The sequence below is a fragment of the Quercus suber genome, unplaced genomic scaffold, assembly GCF_002906115.3.
Source record: "Quercus suber isolate HL8 unplaced genomic scaffold, Cork oak 2.0 scaffold_554, whole genome shotgun sequence".
Taxonomy (NCBI): Eukaryota; Viridiplantae; Streptophyta; class Magnoliopsida; order Fagales; family Fagaceae; genus Quercus; species Quercus suber.
Genome location: NW_027070002.1, coordinates 388,019 through 409,347, shown reverse-complemented (window position 1 = coordinate 409,347; position 21,329 = coordinate 388,019). Strand labels below are relative to the sequence as shown.

General features: G+C 36.1%; 3 protein-coding genes across 3 annotated transcripts; 2 read left to right on the top strand and 1 right to left on the bottom strand.

Moving 5' to 3' along the window:
* On the top strand, positions 1-3,646 carry LOC136063673 (autophagy-related protein 2-like). The gene is made up of 3 exons (XM_065764378.1): positions 1-491; positions 1,315-2,375; positions 3,126-3,646. The coding sequence occupies exons 1-3, from the start codon at positions 288-290 to the stop codon at positions 3,343-3,345; spliced, it is 1,485 nt and encodes a 494-aa protein (XP_065620450.1). The 5' UTR covers positions 1-287; the 3' UTR covers positions 3,346-3,646.
* Positions 3,647-6,144: 2,498 nt separating this feature from the next.
* LOC112024416 (uncharacterized) lies at positions 6,145-7,230 on the top strand. The gene is made up of 2 exons (XM_024057052.2): positions 6,145-6,708; positions 6,829-7,230. The coding sequence occupies exons 1-2, from the start codon at positions 6,226-6,228 to the stop codon at positions 6,859-6,861; spliced, it is 516 nt and encodes a 171-aa protein (XP_023912820.1). The 5' UTR covers positions 6,145-6,225; the 3' UTR covers positions 6,862-7,230.
* Positions 7,231-8,614: 1,384 nt separating this feature from the next.
* On the bottom strand, positions 8,615-19,121 carry LOC112024435 (autophagy-related protein 2). Its single transcript, XM_024057068.2, is given in 17 exon segments — positions 8,615-8,937; positions 9,673-10,002; positions 10,116-10,312; positions 12,032-12,231; positions 12,998-13,130; positions 13,216-13,323; positions 13,507-13,620; positions 14,110-14,296; positions 15,368-15,480; positions 15,572-15,687; positions 15,690-15,795; positions 15,797-15,951; positions 15,954-16,685; positions 16,688-16,732; positions 16,735-17,986; positions 17,989-18,813; positions 18,930-19,121. Coding segments are annotated over 16 exon segments (4,533 nt in total). The 5' UTR covers positions 19,107-19,121; the 3' UTR covers positions 8,615-8,937; positions 9,673-9,929.
* Positions 19,122-21,329: the final 2,208 nt, after the last annotated feature.

Genomic DNA, 21,329 nt, shown 5'->3' with positions numbered 1-21,329 from the left:
ATTCCCAGGAGAGAACAAACTTGACACGGAAACCCAAGTGGAACAAAACTCAAATTCCTCCAAAAACTTTTAAAACAATTTCAATTCAATTCCATTTCATCTTTTTACGCATGCCAAACAATCCCTCTCTCTCTCTCTTTTTATGGAGGTTTCCCTTGCAACGCGAGCATCAACAAAAAGAAAGGAGGAAAACCTCAATTCGCTAATCCCAAAACCCTAATTTCCACGCAGACCGCGCCAAAACCCCCAAAATTTGTGAACTACGAGAGGCAAATTCACAGGGAAAAATGTTTCCATGGAATATTAGGAGGTCGGCGGAGGCTGTGTTCTCGCGCTGGGCCTTGAAGAAGGTCTGCAAGTTCGTGTTGAAGAAGAAATTAGGGCATTTGATATTGGGGGATATCGACCTCGAACAGCTTGATGTGCAGCTCACTGAGGGAACGATTCAGCTCAATGATCTCGCTCTTAATGTCGATTATCTCAATGAGAAGGTTCGCTTTTTGATTCTCTGTTTCGAATTTTCAATTCTAATTAGCTTGATAATGAAATATAAAACTTCAATTTTTGTTCTTGTTAATGAAAAGAGCGAGAATTGTGCTGTTTAGTTTAATTAGTTGCATAGGCTCAGCTGAGTGGAGGTTTAGTTTTTCTGGTTGAGTTTGGGCTTAATGTTAGGACTACAATTTTGCTTGGTAGTTTTGAATTCATGGGTTATTATGGGTTTTTAGGATTGTGGGGGGTTTAAAGAATTTGTAATATTTGCATTAGTTTTAGGTTTGTTTTTCCTTTGACGGTATGTGGAGTTTTTGTTCGGCTTCGTTGAACACCCGTGCTGTTTAAAATTTATGTATTCTGTTATTTAATGGTTTTGTGAACTGTGGAACTTGGGCAATGTGACAATGAACATTGTAATCACTACACCGGGTTACCTAGCATAAACAAGTAGTGTGTGCATGCTGTTTTTTATTATTTTGGGGTGTGAATTTGAAGGGTGGGGTTGCTTTTGATATTGTGAACACTTGTAAACATATATCTGACATAACACTCCCAATAGTCGGTGAATGAGTTCTAGCTAAAATGGAACCTGCATGTGTAATTTACTACTCGATAATTAATTACTGAATTGGAGGACCGAGTTGTCTTTGTTGACAAAGGGAAGATTAATGCATAGAACTGCAACCGGAGTAATTGAGTTTTCTAATAATTTATGATCTAGAGGGTTGCTAAGGTTTTTTTTTTTTTTTTGCTTTCTGAATTTGAATCTTAAATGGTTTTCTTGTCATTATTTAATTTTCTCATGGCCATTTTTTCCAGATTGGTGCCTCAACACCAGTAATTATAAAAGAAGGGTCCATTGGCTCGTTGCTAGTTAAAATGCCTTGGAAGGGTGAAGGTTGTGTGGTTGAGGTAGATGAACTTGAGCTTGTGCTTGCTCCATGTATGAAGAATGATTCACCAGCCGAAGATGAAACTTGTAGTTCATCTCAGGATGGTAATCATGGTCTCCATTATGACTTACGAAAACATGAATATGACTTGGTGGATGATTCTGCAAAGTCTACTTCTGGGGATGTTCATGAAGGTGTCAAGACAATTGCAAAGATGGTCAAATGGTTGCTTTCAAGTTTCCATGTCAAGATAAAAAGATTAATTGTTGCATTTGATCCGTATTTGGAGAATGATGAAAAGAATACTGGGAGTCACACAACCCTAGTTCTTCGAATTCTTGAAACAGAATGTCAAACCTGTATTTCGGAAAATGCAAATTCAAATGGTATTGCAAGTGCAGAGAGCTTTCTTGGAATAAGTCAACTGACTAACATCATAAAGTTCCAAGAAGTGGTAGTTGAGCTTCTTCAAATTGATGATAATGACGATAAAGCAAGCTTTAGTGAATTTTTTTCAGGACACTGTCCCACAAATACTACAACTCCAGTTGTGACAGGAAAAAGAGGTGGATTTTCTGGAAATTTAAGATTAAATATACCTTGGAAGAATGGGTCCCTAGACATTCGCAAAGTGGATGCAGATGTTTCTATTGATCCTGTAGAATTGAGACTTCAACCCAGCACAATAAAATGGCTCTTACTTTCATGGGAAACTGTAAGGAATCTGGACAAATATTGTAGTAGTCATATGCATTACAGGTCAATGGATTCTATTAATTTTAATTCAGCATCCAACTGTCTTTCATCGACACCAATTTCTACGGCAAATGTTACTGACAAGATGATACAAATTTGTGGTGGCTCTTCTTTGACCCTGGAAGAATCAGTAACTGAAGGTATGCTACCTGGCGCACATTTAATATCAGATTGGGTGTCTGCACATCAAAATCAGAAAGATGGTATTGAAGAAGTTGATTTTGGAGCAAGGTTGGTTTTCTGCTTGTGCTATTAATGTTTATATTACAGCTGTGATGGCAGGAAATTACTGTTTACACTCCCACTGGGGACTTTTAGTTTTGATTACTGTTCTTGTTCTTGCAAATGACATTGAGGTTCTGTATCGATGCTCTCTCACAAAACATTAGAGATTCAGGATCATGCCTTTTAATTAGTGTTTTGAACTCTACTTGTTTCTTAAAAGCTCCCTTTGGAATATTGGAACCATATCTTTACCATGTAGCATTTTTCCTTTTTAAAAGCATTACAAGTTTGCAAATGAGAGTCAATCTTTTCTGTACTCACATTGCTTTCTCTGTTTCAAATTGAATTTCATGGTGTTTCACACATTATCTTTTGTAATACTGCCAAAGGCACATGTAGATGATGATTTAATGTTACAAACTCTTGAATTTATTTCATGCCTATATTTCCTAGGTCGTAACTTAATTGGTAGTCTGGCATCATAGTTTTTCAAATAATGCTAACGCCTCTAGCCTTGCTAGAGATTAAGTCCTTTTTCTTACACACTCTCCTTGTTTGGAGTGTGGACCTGTCACATTTTTCTTGTTTTTCTCTTCCTCTTTTACTTGATCATTGTAAATTTGGTTCTTGATTTTTACCCCCACAGTACATCTCCAATGTACTCGGGTTGGCTGTTTTTTCTTAATGAAATTTTTCGTTATCTATCTAAAAAAAAAAAGCTAACGCCTCTAGCATGTCATTCTGTTGCGTGTGCAGTGTGGATCAGTTTTTTGAATGTATTGATGGAATGCGAAATTCCCAATCAGCTTTAGCAAGCAGTGGGATGTGGAACTGGACATGTTCTGTTTTCAGTGCAATTACTGCTGCATCGAGCCTTGCTTCTGGATCTTTGCTTATTCCCTCTGGTATTTGTTCTTCTCCCTATTTTATAACTGGATGGACTGTGTGGGATCAGTTCAACTTTATGCAATTGTGATGCAGCACACAGTAGAAACAGGAAATAAAAGAGTAACAAAAGGAACAACAGAACAAACCCTAGGCTTTACCACCTAGAACCTCCCTGCAAGCCCTAGGCATCACCACCAAAGGGCGTTTGGCATCACCACCAAACAGAGAAAACAAGGGAGGAGGCATTTCTCAACTCATAATAATATTATTCTTATTCAAGTTCAACTCCCTTTCACCTTTACAGGAGTACTAGTTAAATAAGGTTTAGGGGATTACACCAATATGGAAAGCATCTAATTTGAATCCCTTAAAACCCTCAACATTAATAACCAAATTCAAAAACAATATTTATTGCAAATTAAAACATAAAATCTTGGCTCCCTGCATCAAATTGTGTACCAATAATTTTCTATTTTTCATTTGGTTCTTATGTTATATCTAGAATACTTGATGTCTTAGTGCAGAGGTTGCATTTTGGCCCACAGTATTGGATCTTACTTTGCTTGTACATTTTCTTTGGTGTCCGGGCATGAACGAAAATTGCTTGTTGTTTGATCTTGTTTATATTTTTGTTTTGTGGCCCAAGTGCAATTTTGGAAAATGAGAAGTGAATTTTTTTTTGGGGGTGGGGGGGGGGGAAGGTGGGGGGGGGGGGGAAGAGATACGTATTCCTTGGCGAAGACAAAGATCTCGTTGGCTTTTTCTTCAGCTTCTTGGCAGATGAATCTGACCATCTGCTGGATTTGCTTGGAGACATCGGTGTCGTTCATTTTGGCTATAAGATCGGATTGTGTTTTTGTGATTGATTGGAGAGAGAGAGAGAGAGAGAGAGATATATATATATATATATATATATATATATATATATAGACTAGTACAAGATGAGATGGGTCGGCGGCGTGGGGCAAGCCGAGGACCTTTTTTCTTCAATCTAAACTTGCTTATTTTCAATCTTTCGTCATCAAGCTTACCGAACTTGCTATTTGATTAACTAAAACCCAGTTTTCTAATCTATTCTCTACAAATTCATTATTTTGGACTTTTTGGGCCTAAGTTCATTCATATCTTGGGCTAGGAGTTCAAATTTGGTCCTTACATGGTCCATGTGGAAGTTCCTTTGCATCTTATCATTTTGGTGAACTTTGTCTACCATGAGAAATTGGCCACTATTTTGAAAAAATAAAAGAAAAAGTTATGTGATATCAGCTACTAAATTGGTAAAGCCTCATGTTACTTTGGTACAAGAGATCTGTCGATTATGGGTTACCAACAAAAAAAACTATATTCAATTATGCAAGTCATAAACTCAATGAGAATCCAAATTAACAAAAAAAAAAAAAAAAAAATTGCAGAAGTCATGGAAATATGGAGTCATCAATATAATTATATCATAGATTTTTTTTTGTTCTTTCTAAAGCAGGTTAACTTGTTAAGACTGAAGACCAAAGACATCATAGATTGCGGAGAGTCACTAGTTAGCATTATAACATGTTGGAAAACGACTACCGAGACAAATTTTGGGCAACATTCGGAGCACCAAACTCAATCTGTTGAGGTCTTCTCCTGATCTGACATTGTAAAATGAGCCTTAAATTCTTGTTTATGGATGAAAGAGGCTCATAAATTAGAGTACTAAAGACAAGTTTTGCTAACAATTTGGGAGACCAAAAGGGGGACAGTGCCCTCTTGGACTAAGTTTTGTTCCAGTAACTCACTAGATTGGTACAGTGTCTCTGGGTATCTTCTAAAATTCCCACAAAGTAGTCAAAATGGGAATCGGCCACTTGTCGAAAACCCATTTGACAAATCATGAGAAATTCCAACCTTCATGAGGATAAACCATGTGATGGTCAATAGTCCAACAAAAGATTCTTCATAATTCACATATAATAATAGTAAATCCAAAGTGGTAAGGTAGTGCTTTGCTTTGTTGAATGGACGAGATTTGAGAGGACTTGATTTATTGCTTCATAAATTAACAATCTAACTAGCTTGATTACACATGGGCCTTTGGTGGTCTCAACAGTTGTTAGTTTAGATAGGAACGAAAAACCCAAATTAAAAAAAAAAAAAAAAAAAAAAAAAAAAAAAAAAAAAAAAAAAAAAAAAAAAAAAAAAAACAAACAAACAAAGGAACCACAAGCCTTAATACTGGTATGCCAAATATACTAATTCTACAATGGCTTTTTGTAAGATACTTCATCTTTAGAAAATTACATTTATAAACAACAAAAAGAAATTTAAGGGAAAAATATCATTTAGAACAGTTGAGCCATGAGCCTAGGAAATGGTGAGGTATTTAGAAAAGCAAAAACCTTCTCTGCTTAGTTTGTTTACCATTAATATGTCATTGAGAAGGTCATAATGCTCCCTGAGTCAAAGTTGTGCACAATTTCTTACAGTTACTTGGATTGCAAGAAATATAAACAGTATTTATTTCAGGATAACATGCTCAAATTGAGAGGAAACCCGGGAAGGCCTTCAATTGGCAAGAAATTCACTTCTTTCTGGTTCAAGTGATTCCTGGCTCATCCATCCAGTTGGCATGAACATGCAACCATTTTAATCAATGGTTAAAAAATTGTTATTGAATATAAAAGTGAAAAAAGGAACGTATTAGTCAAAATGTTCGGCTAAAACTGTCTTACTGGCTGATATAGTATGATCACTGTTAAATATAGATAGTGCGTTCACCCACTGTCCCTTAAATTTTAAATTGCTTCCGTAAGAAAAAAAGGCATTAACTGCATTATTAATCACATAGTGACAAATCTAAGTAACATGAGATGTCTACTAAACACACACAAAAAACAAGCCGCATGCAATATAAATGCAGACATCTGCATGTGGATTCCAACACTGAGAGTAAAGGACTTTAGATAAAAGCTATAGTGAACGTTTGGTCTGAATGTCTATGCCATGCCTAAACATGTTCAACACTGAGAAGCAAGGTCTCTGCCCTTCCGCTGTGGACCCAAGAATCTCCTTCTCAAATGATTTTGCAGACATTCAACAACCTTCCAAGCATGATAACATCTACACAGAAGCTCCAGTTTCCTCAGACTTCGAATTCTCTGTCAAAAACTACACCATGGCACCCGCAGATGAGGTATTCTTTCAGGGAATGCTATTGCCAGTGAAGAATAGTTGCACCAATAACCAGCAGCGAAAGATGACTTTAAGAGATGAACTCTCTGTTGATGATGATTATGAGGATGTGTTTCCAAGGATATCAAAGAATGGAAGCCGTTGGAGAGAGCGGCTTGGCCTCAAAAAGGGTATCTCTGCATCTAAAAAATGTGACAAGAGTGGTGGTATGCTGGAAAGTGTAGTTGAAGAGAAGAGCAATATGTTTGTTCATGAGGACAGCTTTGTTAGCAAGAAAACCCAGGTAAGTTGAAAATCTTTTGTTTTGATATAGAAACTTGAAGTTGAACTTGCAGATCTAGATTAATTGAGTTCACAGTTTGAACAATTAACTAAATAGTGTATATTTGGTTTTTTGTTATAGGAACTATTTTTTGAGGCCTTGAAGGAGGGTTAAGCTGCAATGTTAAACCGAATATGATGCAACCAATAACAAGGATTGAAGTAAAAAAAGGATGTACTAAAGAGATAGCAGTGGCAATTTTCAAGGGAAGGGGATTGATTGTCTTATAGTTAGCTAATATTGTGAAGGTACTGTATGGATAGTGGGCTCTACTGTATGTTGAGATTTGATTTGACTCTTTGGTTTTTCTAACTCTTGGCTTTTTTCTTTCCCTTTTGACTCAAAATAACCCCCTCCTCCCATATTCCCATTAGAAAAAAGAAGGGTCGGCTGTTTTTGTTCTGTACAAAATGTTTGCAGTTGAACTCCCCCATGTATTGAGTATTTTTCAGTCAATGTAATCATCAATTCATTTCTTGCCCATTTTTCAGTATAAATTTTGATATGTTCATATTTCAGTAGCAAATTTAGGAACTGAGACATCCCCTCCCCAAACCTTTCTTCGTCAGTTAATTTTTTTGATAATTCAATAGTTGGGAGAGAATGGTCTCAAACCCTCCATATCTCCGTTAAAAACGCCAAGAAGTGATAGTTGGGTTAATTAGAAGCCGATTATTTGTGGTTTGGCACAATTTAATTACCATGTGCTCTTTATATTACAAACAGAGCTAAAGTTTTAATGGTTTGTGGAATTGTTGCTCTAGATCTACAGCTAATTGCTGATTATTGTTTCCCCCAAAGTGCGCTGTAAGCAAGATTCACCAAATTATACTTGATATGGTCTTCTTTTGAATATGGTTATTTAAATTATCTAGATCTAATAACGAGAGAGAGAGCCTCAGAACCACGCGGTGGTGACAATGCAAATGATATATAAATGATAAGTTACGGGCTTATAGCATTTACCCAAAGACCGCTAACATTTCATTCCGCAATTTCCATGACGTATCCTGATTCCCAATAATTTCAGATGGTCATTGGCAAACCATATATAAATTATAGGTTATAGCATTTCCAATACTGAATATTATAGCTATGCATGTTGTCCATAGCTAATTTATTAACAAACTGGAGAACGAAACACGACCACACCGGAAGCTGATTTGTATTATTGAGACCAAATCAGATGAAATTACTAATCTCTAAGAGACAACCAACCTTTTACACCAAAATGATAATAAAGTAATACACAATGCAAAAAATTCTTTAAACCCTATAACCATTTGAAGTCATGATCTGAGCGTGTGTAAATTTCGTCAACAGACAATGTGGCATTGCCTAGACCCTTGTGGTAGCAATGAGTATTTAACTACAAGGACCCCAACATAACCTCACACGCATCGTTGAAATTAATAAAGCATCTTTGCATCATTGAAACCAATATAGTATACCCTGCAAAGTTACTTAATGCCTTCTTGCAGAAACATCTAGGTAAAAACCAAGGGAAAAAAACTCAAGTTTAGGTATATTACTAAAAGAAAAGGGTAGTTGAGCATCACCATTTTCATTTTCTCAAAACAAACCAGTAACAGTTCAGGTACCAAGCAGGTGAGACCTACAAGTTGAAGTCCAAACCCACACATCCCCTTTCAATTCACATTAAAGAAACTACACCACAGGTGAGTACTTGATTGATCCATTTGACAATCATAAATGCAATAATTTTAGAATGTATTCAACCAGCATGGAACACATCATTCCCCTTTTGGAGACAGTAACATTCAAAAATAGCAGGTTCATCAAATTCCTATAGAATAAAGAAAACCTTTAATTTACCAAGAAACGCTTCTTAAATAGATTCTTAAAAGAGAAAGAAGGGAGAGAATTGATTACTATTGCACTATCAATGATATTTCACAAGGTATTACATGACCTGTAAATGATATCAAACACTCTAAATCACAAAACAAGGTCTGCTGAACTATGTACAAAAGTAGCCACTTTCGCCGTAATTGAGTCTATAAAAGAATCAATGTGTAACTGGCTATCCCTAGTGTCACTAAAATTACAAGGCTTTCAGTGTGGGTAAATACTTATAAGACCATAGCTTATTTACATATTGTACAAAATTACCGTCTTTTCTTGTCGAGACGGGAAAGAATCTGTTTAGTAGTTTCATTAACTGTACACCTGCACCCAATAAAACCCAGCACAAGAGTTTTGAGAATCAGCCTGAGACTGCTGTTAAGCAAACAAACTGTACAATATTAGTGGTCAAGCAAAATGTTTCATTACTGTATAAAATGATTTGCTAATCTGTTGATGACCCAAAAATATTTAACAAACAACAGTATTTCACAGGCTATATGATAATTTAGTAGTTCCTGTATGTGAAAATATATGAACAAAATAAAATTTTCAAAATGCCTTGAAAAACAATTTATACTTGAACTTAGTTAAATGAACTGTTGAAATATTCTACAAATTTAAAAAATATTTGATAGACCTGAAAATAAAAAATTATTTCAGCCTATAATATAATACAGAATGATTTCTTCCAACCAAAAGCAGTAACAAAATTCTGAAGTTAAGAAAAATATGGGTTCACTTACATTAATGATGTAACGCAAAAAGCGTATCAAATTCTTTAGGACTTTTTATACAATGATTTGAGATAAGGTATTGTAAGCAAAACATCGTTTGTTTTATTATTTTAAAACAATAAAATAAAAAATAAAAAGCCTCTTATTTGATGTTGTGACACATGACAGAACCTCATGTCTTCTCTACTTAAGGTTTCCGTTTTCATTATATAATAATAAAAGCCCAAAACCAAATACTTTTTCTCTCATGTTCACAAAAGCTATAGATAAGAACATAATATTTTGTTAATTCTCTTTCTACTAAAGAGACCAGATTTCTAACCTTTTAAGTAATCCAATGTAAAGAGCACATGAATTCTGAAAGAAGCCAATTCACGTGATAGATGGGCACCTCCAAGGCAACAAACAGGGTTTGTTAACAATCCCTTTTTACGGATGGGAAAGCAGTCCTTCGTTAAATGACTCAAGATATACCCACTGCATATAATTTAAAGAAGAAATACAGTGGATCGTATAAGCAAGAGATATTTGCAGAAGTTAATATATGTTGAAATCCTGTAACTGATATTTTTGACTGTATTAATCATGTTCTTGTGACCGAGTGGGACCCAAATATTTCTCCATGGATTCTTTCTTACGCTCAGGATCCAGGCTGCAAGCATGAACACCACAGTTAATGTTAGGTTCTAGAACTTTAAATGTTATTATACAGAAACAATTATGCAATGTTGGAACAAATAAAGTAACTTCAAAAGAATAACTAACCTATTCCTGAACCCAAGAAGAGTATAATGTACAGCAGTTGCACAAGCAGAAGCAGGAGCTATAGCAGCGGCAGGAATTGCCTGAACAGCAGATGTAAATGCAGAGATAGCTCCAGCTCCACGCTGGTACTTTTTCAAGGGAGTGCCAACTAAGGCAGAAGCAGATTTTCCCAGGCCATCACTAAGGCTCTCATAAGCCTGTCAAATTAAGAACATTAATACCTTCTCTGAAGAAAACACAGCACACATCTTTTTCCTAACAGATAAAAACACTTATTATCATCCATGAGTGACTTGATTTTGGCATCCAACATGCCAAAAAGTGCTTACCATAACTAAAAAAAAAAAACACTCAGATAAGAAAGAAAGAATTTCTATTGAAAAGCATGAACCCCAAGCGTTAACTGAGGTCTACAGACATCTACATCACTGTGATGCATCAAAGGCTTATTTTGGTGACAAGGGGAGAGTATTACATGAGCCTGAGCCCTGAAGTGCCTTGATGCTATAGAGAAAACAGTAAGTCTCAAAATCAAGATACTTCTGAAGCTTGATCCATCACTTGCCCATCATAGAGAGGACAACCTATATATTCTACCTAGGACTAGTAAAATAATCAACATGAGGTAAATTGAACACAGAAGACACAGCATATGGGGAAAAAAATACACACACAACGCATGCAATACACAAGAAATAAGGTCACATCTCAACTTCTCAGGCCCATATAACAAGCTTAATATTGAAATCCAAAACCTGACATTTTTCCAAAGAAGAATACACTGCAGAAACTGAAACTGTGATCAGAAAGAATACATGACTTCAAATACCCACCATAGTCAAATGGGCATATTCTGCTCATGATCATGGGACCAAATTACTATCAGTTTACTTGGAGCTCACTGCTAAAGCAATTCCTTATAGAAGAAGGTAAGAATGTTTCAAGTTTTCTTTTTCTTTTTGTTCTTTATATTTAGTTCTTTTTGCTAAGTGAGGCTTGAACTTAATACCTACCACGCCCCTTTAAAAATTGGGCAACCCCCAAAAAGAATAACTACTTTCCCAAAAATAATTAGAAGGATCCAGTAGAGCCACTTCAGAGTTTCTTCCCCCAAACAAACCCTCCACCTTTTTTCTTTTTTTAAAGAAAGAACAAGAACATTAGGAAGAAAAAGGGAAACTGTGTGTAATACAAATGTTTTTATTTTATTTTATTAATAAGTTACAAACGCCCACAATGGGTCTTGAACCCAAGACCTTGTCCTCCCCTAGAACTTATATGGGGGAGGAGGTGCCAGTTGAGCTAGAGCTCATTGGCAATACAACAGACATTTTAAAGTGCCATATCTTTACCTCAAAACTCCAAATGTCAAGCCTCATAAAAAGTTTGAATGCATTCAAGTCCCAGACCAAAGTTGACAGCAAATGTAACACCTCTAGACAGCTCTTGACAAAAGAAAAGACAGATCTTTGTATATATTGCATTGACAAATAGGATCCCAGTATACACAGGAAATTTAATTGTGTTGCTTTCAATTGTGTTAACAAGATGTACAAAAATACATTGAAACAATATTAAGAAAACAAATGCCCTATAATGCAAAAGATCTCACAAGTAGTTTGAAATGCTCTTAATGCTAATTTCAGCATCTAGAAGTCTCTTCCCAGAAGCTGACAACTCCTAATTAATACGGAAAAATACAGATGAATGATCAGGGTTTAAAAGGTAAACTTTTTGACATGTGAGTTTCCACATATTTTTAAGTTCATGCTTTTTTTATATAGGTATGTTTTAAGTGCATGCACACACACAGTTACTATAGTTTTAAGCGTACAATCACACACAAGACCATACTACAATTTAAGTATTGCAAGTTACCCAAGCACTGACATAACAATTGACACAGGAATTTTTACCCGTTGGAGTCCTTGCTGGGCATCTTTAGGCTGATTAGATCTTACATTTGTCTTCATTTTACTTTGTCCAGCCCATGGTCCAGAAGGAGGAATGCTAAGAATACATTCAGCTTGAAGCAAAATGTCATTAGCCCCAGCAGCCAAATGTACCCCAAGTCCAACAGCTTCAAGTGAAATGCTTCTAAGAAATGCAACTGTGCCTGGGGGAGTAGAAAAGACTTATGTCATTAACAGGAATTAATATTATTATTTTTTCATAATAATAATAATTTTTTTATGACCTCAAATATAAAAATACCAGCAATTAATGTGATTAAGGTGTAGTTGAGAGTTTGAATTGAGTTACACTTCAGTCATCACAATTCTTAGGGTGTACAAAATCATTAATCACACCACCACACAGATGGTTGACAGATTCAGCACAAAGATCTGATTGCAGTAATATGCACTATAAGTATAAGCAGAAGAGGGCCCCTCAAAAGGCAAATAATCTGTCATGATTCAGCTGAAACAGTGCACCAGATAGAGCTGAATAGCAGCAAAGAATTCTCATTTCTCATTGTTAAAAAAACCTTTGTTTAGGTATTAAAAAAAGTTTGGCCCAAATCAGTAGCACTTCAAATAACAGGTCTCTCCCATAAGGAAAAAAGGGGGAAAAGGCAAAGCATAGAAACATTGTAGTTAATCACAAAAACTAGAGCTTTGGCTTTCAAAATAATATTGTGCTGCACCAAAAAAAAAAATTATCATCAATTTAAGAAACATCTATTGTTATTTTTATTGCCAATGGTAAATAAGTCTCATATGCTTAAATTAATAAGCTGTCCTAGTTATGGCAGTCAAATCCCAACAACATCTACTTCCTACTTTTTATGAAACAAAATGCCCCAGGTGCATGGGCTTCAATGATGAGGAAACCCAGAATTACTGGTAGGGCAATAAATGAAATTTGTTCAGTTCATTTACCTCTTTGCATTCCCTTGAGTAGTCTCCGATCCTTCCTGTAGCTCTCAACTGGCAAAGAAACCAGCTTCGCAGCACCAGAACCAACAGCAACTACTGATCGGATAGTAGGAAGGCCTTGTAATATTTTATGAACCTGCATTTTAGATATAGATATTTACTGTCAAAGGACAAACAGAATCATTGCATTCTCAATAAGTACAATGAGTCCTACTAAAAACCTGGTTTTGTGAAATATCTTCCAACCATTCTCCTATAATAGTTTCAAAAACACCACCCCAGCCATAAATGCCAACGGAATGAACATGCTTGAGCTGTAGCTCAACCCCCTGCAATTTAGTGAAGTATCATTAGACATTTCATTCACTGGTCTCAACAAGAATCCCAAGCTTTAGTACCTCTCTCTCTTCTTACTTTTTTATATTATTTTGCTTAGGTAAATTTACTCACACCCAAGAGGACTAACCCCTGACCACAAGTTTTATAATTATTACAAAGACTGCAATTCTTACCTTCCAGGGAACCAGATTTACAAGCTCTACATACTTCCCCCCTCTTAGTGCTGCAAGATCAACACAGCGAGGACTGTAGTCAACCCGAACAAGAACAGGCCATATATCGAATTTCTGAAACAAATTGAATACAATCAGCGCTTAGATTCTGAGAATTATAGAAAACAACTCAACAAAGAACTGGAATATGAATTATCCAGCAAAATAACAAGTCCTAGTTTTATCCAAATTCCAAAGTTGAGAAGAATCATATATATTGAAAAGCAACATCATAAGAACAATATAGAGAGTGCAGAACCAAGCAAACACAAGTAATAGTATAGGGGCTTGCCATCTCTTCTGCTATAAATACATACTACATGACTAATTAAATTGTATTCTGCAGAGGTTTTGATACGCTTTCTATTAAATTTATATAACCAGTCACAAAGATATCTTACACAAAGATTATGGACATAACTTGAGATCAACAAAACCAAAGGTACACAGTCCAAAAAATCAAAAGGAACGATAAAATATCTAGCATGATACATTACTTACCAAAAAAAAAAAAAAATATATATATATATATATATAGCATGATATAAAATCAGAACTACTCACCTGAAAGAAAGGAAGCAATGCCTCATTTGCAACTGTATGTCCCTGGGACAATTTTGAACCATCTGCATCTTGATGACAGTCAAGAGACTGGTCAACTGATGAGCTCTTTGCCCCAAAAAAGTCAATGAGAAAATCAAGTTGGGACTGGTGAAGATGCAATAGTATAGGAAGGAAAGCGATGCGTAACCTGAAAGGAAAATTTACAAGAACCAACAGTCAGACAAGCAATGCAATAACCACTTTTACCACATTAATACATTACTATCCTCTGCATTTACAATTTGAACACTAGAGAGGGAAAAAAGGTCTATGCATGATTATTGATAAATCTTCAATAACACTGATCACCTAACATGAGGTACAAAACAGTGTGATGCAAGACAGGAGACTCCAGGAGAGGGACTTTTTTGGGAAACAAAAGAAGAATAAAACACAGGATAGTCATGTTTAGATGGTTAACTCCCATTGCTTGATGCGGTGCATTTGGAGGGAAAAGAACAACCGGATTTTTGAAGACGCCTAAAGTTCTATGCCTGATCTCAAGTTATTCTTTTTTATAACTTTATTGGATTGGTTGTCAGCCATGAGGAACCTTTCTTTATTTTCAATTGTTGATTTATTAGATTTATGTAACTATTGTAACTGATTGTTTAGCCCAGTACACTTCCTCTATACTTGGGTGACTCAATTTTTATGATTTATATAATTTTATAACTTATCAAAAAAATAAAAATAAAAATAAAAAACAGGATAGGACCTAGGAATTGGCACCTATGGTTTACTTGAAATTAGCATCAAGCAATAAAAAGAAAAAAAATATACAGAACCTAGGCATCAGCACCCAGGCCTGCTTGGGATCATCACCAAGCATGATAGGAACCCAAGAATTAACACTTGGGCTTGCTTGGAATCAGCATGAGACACTGGAAGAAAACTCCCAATCCAAATTTCATAAATCCATGATCAACTCCTTACAAGAGTAAACTTTGGGTCCCTCAAAAACGAGTCACCAAATTACATCAAAGATGGAAACAAAAAAGACTCATAATTAGATTATGTCATATGTGAAAGTAAAGCTTAAATAACAATCAAATCTCTCTAATAGAATCAAATTAGTATCAATCAGCATCAGCCATGATTGTCCAGTGAAATCAATTAGCATTAATGAGTCTAATCTGGTGTCCACATCCACAGAGTTAAAGAATACAGAGTAGGGGGTTAGCAAGATAGAAAAATTCAAATAAAACAAACAACATACCGGTACTCCTCAAGAGGGACTAAAGGATCTGGTCTGACAGCTTCTAAGTCCAGTTTAAATGCTTTTGAAGAGGATTCCCTAGGATGATCTTTTGAATTATAATATCCTAGTACCTTCCAATTCAAAAAGAAATTTTCAGACCCTGTTCAGAAAAGATACAAAGGTAAATACAATAATGTAGAAGTACAATTATTTCAACATTACCTGTTTCCATGGTGCATTGCTACTCTTGTCATAGAGCCGGAAGTCTTGAACTGAAAGAGAAAGCTTAGATACACATATTCCACCAACTGGGAAAATGTCATATTGAAATTCCATCCAGAAAATAAAAGCTCCAGATATACAGTTTTATCCCTTCCATGACAAGTACTAGAATGCTCTCCAACGTCTCTAGAATCATGCCAATCAGAGCCAGCATACATTCTCCAATTTGACATCAATGTTCTTAAAGAGTACACGCCCTGCAACCTTTCCAACATCATCATGTGTTTTATTATTAAGAGAAAGAAGCTCGCCTTTCACAAATTGTTTCATGCCACTTTGCTCACTTGCTTCTGAAATGTGGTTTTCTACAATTCTTAAGTCCCATACCATCCACTATTTCCTTTTCCAATATCTCCATTCCCAACATTTGTGGATTTGCACTTAGGTATCTCAGGCAAAGACTGTCTGCCTATAGATAATTCTGACAGACGGCGCAACTCAGGTAAACAATTGCCTTCTCTAAACTCTGTAAAGTAACCTTCTTCTAAAATTGAGGTTTGACCACTTTCCAATTCTACTACAGGCATCAACCCATTGAAGGACAGATCATGAGATAAAATTTCAGGAGTTTCAACGTGAAAGCTACATGCATCTTCAAGAACACTTTCATCAAGTGAAACACAAATTTGTGATTCAGAAGGATCAAATTGGCAGGCATGATTGTCATTAAATGAAAATTCATCTTCACATATCTCATCCATCAAGCCAACCAACACAGGTTCACTCTTTGTATCTACACTTGCAATATTCACTTGAGAAGTTGATGGTTCAGAATCACCACTGAAGACTCTAGATTCATCATTGATATCATTCCTGTCTTGTGCCTTCTGAATGTCGTTCCACCTAGCCTGCAAGTGCACAATTGATTCCTCCACATCAGGAGCAAATAGCTGCTGGAGTTGAGCAGACAAACGAATCAGAGCAGCAGTAGTGTCATGACAAGTTTCCAAGCAAATGTGAGATTTAGAGCATTCCACCTCCCAGAGGAGGCCACTCTTACAGTTAGTTCTCAAGATAACTTCAATGAGTGCCTCCCGAGCAACTTTAATATAACAACCTTGTGAAGATGTTCCGCACTATAACTGCCACCAAGATCCTCGGCTCTGACATTGTACGAAGAAGAAGCCCAAGATCTTGCACTCTAATTTTGGAGTCATTGTCAATTGAGTTTGCCACAGTTGAAGTTGATAGATTGAAGGAAGAAGCAGCTAACAGACAAGCGACATACTGCTCACCCATACATTCTTTTTCTTTGGCCCTTAAAAAACAGCACTTGGAATCAAGAACTTCACTCCCAGCCACCAAACGCTTTAAGTAGGGCTCATAACTCAATCCAATATCAACCAAGTTAAGAACAAAAGAAGATCCACATGATGCATTCAAATCCCCCTTCTGCATACTATTGTCACCTTCCTGTTCAGCTTCAGGAGAAGGTAAACTAAAAAAGGAGGATATTTTGTCCAACCAATCCAAGCGACCGCCTGTTGCAACAATTGTGCCACACCTGACAGTTATAGATGTAAAACCATGCAAACTCTCTGGCTCCCACAGGTACACAATATCAGAACCAGCCAATCTAGATGATAATGCATTGGAACCTCCTCCATCACCACGTTTCATTGTAGAATTGCTACATGAGATTAAAAGAAACTCATGACCTGGAACACCAGTGATGGAACCCCACAATTCACCTTCTCCATGGGCTAGCCAAAATAAATTGGCACCCCTAACACCTCCTATATTTGATACTGACAGCAATTCGAACTTCCGAATTTTCAATCTCAGACAATACCATGATCCAGGAAGTTCACTCTGCATTGGGCCTCCAATATTCTCCTTTGCATCCAGGTTAATTAGAATTTCTACAGAATCACATTCCATGAGGAGTGAAGTTTGAGACACAGAAGGTCCTTCCCTAGACTTGGCAGCATCAGAAGCATCAGAATCCACACATGAGAATCCATTAATTATCTGATTCAACAAATTATGTAATCCATTGTACTGAGAACTGCCAAGAGTAATTGTAACAGGAGATAGACAAACATGCAGGAAGAATACAGAGCTCACAATCATCTCTTGTTGAATTCGAGAATTTAAATCTTCCAGATCTTTCACAGCAGATGCAGAAGCAAACTCATATGTGTTGCTATCCAAGGACACGTCACATGAACCTAAAGTAGCTAAGAACTTTGCCCTCTTTGCTATCAAAGGACCAGTCACATGACCATCCTGCCAAAGCATACTGATAACAGAAAGACAACCAGTTTTGTTGGAAATAGACAGAATATTCTGAGCAGAAAATTTTTGATTCAGCATGTCACAGGAGTATTTCTGATCACACTTTGACTTACAGATAAGACCAAGTAAACGTAAAGATCACCAACATTCAAATGCAAAGAACTCGTGACGATTGAAGATTGATTTTTCTGTAAAGTTGCATCTGAAGTTGGACTGCGGTCTTCAATAACTCCCTTGTTGGAAGCCAATGGTGATGAAAAATCCAGAACAATAAATTGATCATAGGAAGAATAGTCTCTACTATCTTTGCCACTTTCAAAAGGGAAACAAAGGATTAACCTTGCATTGGGGATTAATATATTTCCACGCAATCTTTCTGTTGAAGACAAGGCTGTCAGGCGGGGAGTAGAACTTTTTACGTATCCAGTAGATGATTTGTGCTTCTCAGTGATGACCTCAGACGGAGATTCATTCATTTTGGTGTTCATCTCAACATATTTTACCACTTCCACTGATAGATTTAGTAATGTATTTACCAAAGGGAAGTTCACCCAGAAAACAAAAGGTGATAATTCCAATGAAAACGATGCTGGACCTGAAAAACTGCCATCTGATGAAGCAGAACTCAAAGAAAATTCGCAATGAGTGATGCCTGATGTTTTAAGCAATATAACTTTTACTAAACCATCCTTACTTCCAAAGGGAAAATCTGCAGAAACTAAATCATTTACTTCATCTGAATAAGGATCTTCACTAGACAAGGTAAACGGAGGGAGAGCACCTTGAACTTCAGCTTGCAATTGATGAATCAGAAGACTTTGACTGTTTTTATCATCAGTACAACTATTCAACCCAAAGTTCATGGCATCCTTTTCACTGCTGAAGTAATTAGCAACCGCTATAGACTTCACTATTCCTTCAAACTTCATTTCTCGAGAACATACCTGTTGATCTTATCAAATGTTTCAAGTGAGTGTAGAGGCATATAATGCCAAACAACTAGTGTTGAGCACAAAGAAAACACAAATTGGACTTATAATTCTGCAAGCACATTTATTACCTTCAAAAGAAGAACAATGTCTCTGCATTCTGCAGCCAGGCAATGAACATTAACCAGATCATCCTCAGGATCACACAAATTCTTTTGGTCTTCATCATGGAAGGAAAGCATGACAGAAATTTCAGCAAAAGCTGCTTTTACAGTTGTTTCAACATGCTGCTGTTCTGTAACAATCATTGAGAGTGCGAAAAAAATCAAAGGTTTGTCTACAAACAATGTATAAAACGTCTAGTATAATCCCTGTATACTTGATGTTTTTTAATCCAGTATCAGAATGTAAAAGTTTTGAAGGAGACCATCAGTCCCAAAAGCATAAATGATTAGGAAGTATGCCAACAATGTACATCAAGTGCACAAACCTTTTTTTTTTTTTTTTTTTGGTTTCTGAAATTGAATATTAGTTAAATTTGACTACATTTTTTCTTTCTTGGTTTTTCGATCCCCCTCACTGTGGAGTGTTTCTTCCATTATATAGCACTCTCTGGACAATCTTGGCCCTCCACTTGTTGATCATCCTAGTTACTACTTGAGTACTTGTCCCATCGGACACCCTCTCAAGCCTTCTGCGCATTAGGGCAGCCAATGCTGCACTGTTCAAGGGTCTTCTCCACATTAATGCAGTTAGGAAATTAGCTGCTGAGCATTTAATGAGGTGGTAGTAGCTTTACCCTAATATATTTTAGGACTTCTCACTGTCGGATGTCTCTATAAAGCTTATCCACCCTAATAGAACATCTTGGAATGTTACCCTGGAAGACGGACTACCTTCTTGGACCTCAGCTTTGGCTGGTTGAGGATGCATTCATTCTGGGCTCACCTTCCCAAGCTATTGTGTCTAGAACAAACCCTTTTTCTTACTGACGCAGTCTCCTCTGTCCATGTTTTCTCCTATTCGGACAATCCTTTGTCCTTGGCTTCAACCCCAAGCCCAACGTATAAATTGATAATGAACTTTGGGCTCAATATCCCTACAGACCACATCATAGAAGAGATAGAATTCACATATTTTACAGAGAGTTAATAGACCACAAAAACACTAAGGTCCAACTTAAATAATAATTAAAAAAAAAAAAAAAAAGATAAAAATGTAGATATGATATTTTACTTATGTTACTAAGTGATTACTAAAGTGTTGTAGTTGTGATTCTGATTATCTAATTAGTGAACTTATTTTTTTTTTTAACATACACCATATCATCATAATAAAGTGAAAGTAACATGAAGGTAGATTATTTATTATGAATCTAGTGGGGGAATCACACAAGCCCAAGATGGTTAAGCCCAAGAGTTAGCCAAGAGGGTTCAATCCAAGTAAGCCTAAACCTGCTGGCCCAACCCAATAGATAATGCCCAAAACTATAATCATCACCAAACTGTCAGGCGTTATGCCAAGTTTAAGGTCACTTTGCCAATCGAGACCCCAAACATAGTTCTTCAATTAGTGCAGTCAAGTATGGTTAAAGGCCCATCCCTTGATATAAGGCAATCTACACAAGACCAAATTAGGAGAAGCCCACACATACTTGATTATTTAGTATGGATCTAACTTTTGCGCTTGTCAGTCCTTGATGCGATTCCTTTTCCATTCAAGTGGTTGGATTCTAGCTTGGCAATTGTGTACTAATTGGTTTGCTTTATCATATATAGGTTCCAATTAAAATATCTCATCATTAGGACCTAGGATCGAATCCCACCTATGTAACTAGAAAATATGATAAAGTATAGGAAAACCATAAGAGAACAAAAGAAATTAAAATCACTCTAATCTTTGCCCTAGCACCCAAGAACATATTATCTATTCCAAAATCATCTTTACATTCTTTAGTACGTACCCTCAAACAAGAGAAAGTACATACTAAAAAATGTATTAATATGAACTATGGTTAACACAAATAAATAAGAAAGTATATAGAGCATTTGCAATGGAAAATTGTATTATATCTTATTTTATCATCTCAAAAAATTACTTTATCATATCTTATTGGAATTTTTATTTTCCTATTCTACTCATTAAAATAATATATATTACCCATTAAAATAATATAATATATTCCAATACAACTCTCCCTCTCTCTTCTCCCCCATCTCTCTTTCACTTTATCAATTAAAATATATTATAATTTTAACAATTGTACTACAGTGTCATTCTACATTTAGGATGGCACTAGCACAATTGCTAAAAAATTTGCAATTCTGACATTTTACAAGTCCGGTTGCCAACACCTTTTTGTGTCTTGATTGTACTTTTCTCCTACATTTTTCATTTGCAATTGCCAATGGGAATGCTCTATATAAAGAACCTTTCTTTGGTATCTCTTTAAATAAGCACGTAAGTAATATATGGCATTTGTAGACCATGCACCTTCCAGGAAGCTTCCTAATCCCATGCAAAATCCAGCA